This window comes from Hemibagrus wyckioides, linkage group LG09, assembly GCF_019097595.1.
Source record: "Hemibagrus wyckioides isolate EC202008001 linkage group LG09, SWU_Hwy_1.0, whole genome shotgun sequence".
In the NCBI taxonomy this organism is placed as follows: Eukaryota; Metazoa; Chordata; class Actinopteri; order Siluriformes; family Bagridae; genus Hemibagrus; species Hemibagrus wyckioides.
In genome coordinates, this window is record NC_080718.1 from 29950657 (window position 1) to 29955656 (window position 5000).

The following is a 5000-nucleotide window of genomic DNA, read 5'->3' on the forward strand; positions in this document are numbered from 1 at the left end:
TGCTCATGTTACTGAGAAACACACAGCAGTGTAAACTCCTCTGTCCTGAAGATGTGGAGAACTTCAACTTCCAGCTTCACCTCTGACTGATTAAAAAGAATAAGCTCACCTCCACAGTCGACTTTGTCTTCACAGTGATGTTCTTATGAGAACGGAGCTGAGGAGAAGGTCATTTGTGTGTAATTACTGGATGAATATGTAATCAGGAGAGGAGATAAAGAGGAGGAAGTTGATAAAGAAAAGAGGAGATGAAGGACGAGGCAGGTCTGGGGCGTGGTTATAACAGTTAGATGATTCCACACAGTATTCCAGGATCTTGAAGGCAATTTTAAGCACTGTATCAGTAGAGAATCAGCGGTCAGTTTGGACAGGTTCATCAGTCTGAGGCTCTGAAATGACCAGAGAAAGAAATAATACAGATATTCACACAATCTTCTGGACCTGGGTTTGTTCTGCACCTCTTTACGTGTGAATATTCAGTGCTGATCAACTCTTTTAATGAAGAAAGAAGAAAAAATATTTCTTTTTATTTACTAAATATCTGTTTCAAAGTCATTGATCTTTAAGTCTATTAGTCTTAATGATTAAAAAATAATCTGGAATTTCTTATTGATCTGACCTTCACAATTTTATTACAGGTCTTTAAGATCCTCCAATAAAATTCATTTGTATTTTTATTGCTATATTAATCTGTAATAAAGTCTGTAATAAAAACTAAAGATTCTAAAAAGATTCTTCTGTATCTTCTGACTTTTCTTATGATTATAACGTCAGTAAGTGCAGAGATGCGTTATAAAGTTAGCGGAGCTGCATTAGTGCAGAAACACTGCCGGTGTCAACACGCTGGATTAAAATTCCCAATTTCTCCCGAAGACTCCGGAATCCTATGTGATGATCCTGATGTGAGACTTCATCAGCAGCTCCTATAATCACCACACAATCCCCATCCTACAGAAGCGTAGTAAAGTCTGACCCTGTCACTGCCCACAAACAGAGCAGGTTAGAGATGTAGAGGTGGGCGGGGCTGCTGCTGTCTACAGCCAATCAACTCAGGATAATGATAGAAATCAGTTAAAGATGTGTAAAGACTCGTGAACTCATCTTAATCCTTTTGAGTTTATAAACATGTTCACTGTTTATTAGAAAAGTCTTAAACATGATTTTTTCCCTTTTTAACTTTAAATTGATGAAAACGTTAACTTCCGATTAAGAAACATGTTATATTTCAGGTAATAAATACAACTTTTACATCCAATCAGAGCAGCTCTCCATTTAATGAGAGGGCTCTTCTAGACCACACCCACTCAGAATAGCTCATTTACATATATGGATTCTAAAACACACCCACTCAGTGACACTTTTTTTCTACCGAATGGACACTCAGAGCTTACCATTTACATAAAAAGACTCAAGGACACACCCCTTCAGATCAGATTATTTATAATATTCAAGGACACGCCCACTCAGAATAAGTTAAGTACATGCTCGCCCCTTAAAGATCGGCACTTTCTATAAATGGACTGTAGGACACCAGTAGCACACAGTCCCCTCTCTGCCACGCCCACTCAGAGCATCTCATTTCATACTGTGTCTTAAATACTTGTCTATTCACTGTCAGTCCATATATGGACTCAAGGACACACCCATATTTTCATCATCTTTGAAGACACACCACCTGGTCTGGAATACAGGCTGCAGGACACGCCCCCTTTACTCTGAGAGCTGGTGATGAATATGTTGGTGTATTCACACACACACACACACCCCAAGGTGGAGTTAGTATGCTGCAGCAGATGGAGGCGTTTCTCCGAGTTAAAGTTAAAGAGTTGGTGTTTATTACAGAGTTTAAAATCAGGGATGAGGGGCTGGAGAGGAGAGTCACGGGGGCGTGGCCTTTATTCAACTCCATACCAGGGGCATCGAAACCAAAAGAAGAAGCAGAATGTGAGCGAGCAGAGAATTTGCCCGTGTGTGTGTGTGAGAATGGGACGGTGGTGTAGGGGGAACCTTCACTACACACACACACACACACACACACACACACAGTCAGGATGTAGAGAAAGTAACCCTGGGAGTCGAAGGCGTTCTGTCGGATACACGCTGATTTCCTGGGTCATGTTTACATAAACAAGTTTAATAACATAGCAATCAGTGGTTATTTCACAATTGGGAGGAAAAAAAAGGAAAGAAGTGTACACTCTTTTACAGGTTGTGTGTTTTTTTTTCGTCCTCTGTTGGATTAATGGGCGTGGCATAGTTCACGAGTTTCGCGCTGGGTTTTACGTTTTGTACTTGTTGCTGTTACATAATTAAATTCTTACATACAAATATGGACAAATGAAGCTTCGTCTCTGAAGCACTCGAGTCTGTAATCAATTCTGAGGGACAGTCATAAGCGGGCGGGGCTTTAATCAGAGCAGGAGGGGCTTAAAGCTGTCCATCGCTGCACTGGGCATCTTGACATTGGCCGTCGCTTTGCTTTTCTGCCTCCTGACTGGGGAGATCCTTAGAGAGGGTGGGGCTCTTCTCAGAAAACTCCTCCCCGTCGGGCTCCAGGCCGTCCGGACAAGGCAACTTCAGAAGCTCCTCCCTCAGCTGAGCAGTGTGTCGCTATGGAAACACAAACGATGAGGTCAAGACTACACAGGACACAAACACCATCAGCAGGTTACAGTGGACAGAGCATGAGATCACTTATAAGAGAGTGTGTGTGTGTGTGTGTGTGTTACCTTGAGTGCAGCTGCGTGGTGAGACATGGTTCGTCCCACTCTCTTGTCACTGCTGTACTGCTGGATGTCGGAGATCCACTCCTCACACTGAGCCATGATCTCAGCTCGCTTCAGATAGAAGTGCTTATGGATCACCTGGAAAGACACACACACACACACACACACACACACACACACGTTTATTTCCTATAATAGCCACACAACATACAACAGCATTTTACCAAAAATTACATTTATTTATTATTTCCAGTTCCATTTCATGTAGAGCAAAGTGAGGTCCTTCTTGTAGTGTCACATGTTCCATCAGCTGATACACACACACACACACTGGACACTCCTTACACACACACACACACACACACACACACACACACACACCCTCAGTGATATGACAAAAACATGCACTTAAAATTAAAAATACAAACCACGAGTTTGTGTAAACTGTGACAGACACCATATCTCTGAAGAACGTAGTGTGACATCACAAGACTACAAATATCAAATAATCTGAAACATATGGCATGTGTACACGCTTGACTGACCAGAGAGAGCCAACAGACGGGGTTGCCATGGTAACCTGCTACCTGTTACAAATCCCATTACTGCGTCCAATATAAAACACTGTTTACAAACTCATTCAGATTAAATCTGGGTTTAACGCTAGCGCTGCACACGTCACCCCCTGCATGTGTCACCTGCTGCACCCAGTCACCCCCTGCACGTGTCACCCCCTGCACCCGGTCACCCCCTGCACGTGTCACCTGCTGCACCCAGTCACCCCCTGCACGTGTCACCCCCTGCACCCGGTCACCCCCTGCACCCGGTCACCCCCTGCACGTGTCACCCCCTGCACCGTCACCCGCTGCACCCGGTCACCCCCTGCACGTGTCACCCGCTGCACCCCGCCACCCCCTGCACGTGTCACCCGCTGCACCCCGTCACCCGCTGCACCCCGTCACCCGCTGCACCCCGTCACCCCTTGCACGTGTCACCCGCTGCACCCAGTCACCCCCTGCACGTGTCACCCGCTGCACCCCGTCACCCGCTGCACCAGTCACCCGCTGCACCCCGTCACCCGCTGCATGTGTCACCCGCTGCACGTGTCACCCGCTGCACCCCGTCACCCGCTGCACCAGTCACCCGCTGCACCCCGTCACCCGCTGCATGTGTCACCCGCTGCACGTGTCACCCGCTGCACCCCGTCACCCCCTGCACGTGTCACCCGCTGCACGTGTCGCACGTGTCACCCGCTGCATGTGTCACCAGCTGCACCCCGTCACCCCCTGCACGTGTCACCTGCTGCACCCCGTCACCATCATGAAGGATTGAAACAAGAGCAAAGAGAAAGGAAAACAAAATTAAAACTGTGTGATGAGAGATTAATAAAGAATAGAATAGAGATTAATAAAAGGGAAAAAAGAAAAGTGTGAAAAAAATGTGCAGAAATGGGGGGGGGGTGCAATAGACCGATAAATAGCAGGGCACACAGATATTTACACTTCCAATGCATCTCTCTCACACACACACGGATAATAAACAGTGGGGTCTTTGACGTCAGAGCGGGGAGTGTAATGGCCCACTGGATTCAGAGCTGGGGAGTGATACCTCACACACACACACACAGATCTGGAAACTGAGTTACACTAACACTCTGACACACAGCCTCAGTAAAGGGGGCGTGTCCACAGCTGACGTTAATCTTACCTCAGTATTATCTCTCTCATTCTTTAACACCACACACCTTCATACACACTGACCGCTTCTCCATTTTAAACTTCAGTGTCTTAGCTGTAAAGTGTGCACATGCACGGTTTTTGTGTAGTGTGTGTGTGTCATGGTTATAAACTTCAAGTAATGCTACATATATGCAGTGATGAGATCAACATCAGAACATTCCATGTGATTTCTTTAAAAGAAACTGTGTGGTCTCCTGATGGAGCTCAGACCTCAGCTAGCTGTAGAGTTATGATATAACAACATGACTTCAGCTGGTTTCCATGGTGAGGGTTACAGTCACACTGATAGGAAAATCTGAACGATTCCATCATCATCATCACACTGATCTGTGTGCGAGACAGAGATGACCAACACACACCGGCACAGGGCAACGACCACATCCCGGTTACTATGGCAACACTGCCAAGACCATTGATCTCCCTCTCTCTCACACTCTTAAACAGTATGTGTGTGTGTGTGTGTGTATCAGACATTCTCACACTGTGGTTGATGAAGTGAGAGATCTGATTTGAGTTTTCCAAAAAAAGGAGTGAT

General features: G+C 45.8%; 1 protein-coding gene across 6 annotated transcripts in view; it reads right to left on the bottom strand.

The window, feature by feature from the left end:
• Nucleotides 1–1423: 1423 nt before the first annotated feature.
• birc6 (baculoviral IAP repeat containing 6) overlaps nt 1424–5000 on the bottom strand; it is a 108754-nt gene continuing 105177 nt past the window's right edge. For all 6 annotated transcript variants that reach the window (XM_058399202.1, XM_058399200.1, XM_058399203.1 and 3 more), the window contains 2 exons: nt 2730–2864; nt 1424–2610 (listed from right to left, as the gene is read on the bottom strand). In XM_058399202.1, coding sequence (XP_058255185.1) covers nt 2428–2610; nt 2730–2864 — 318 coding nt within the window. In that variant the 3' untranslated portion in view covers nt 1424–2427. The remainder of the gene's footprint in view (nt 2611–2729; nt 2865–5000) is intronic.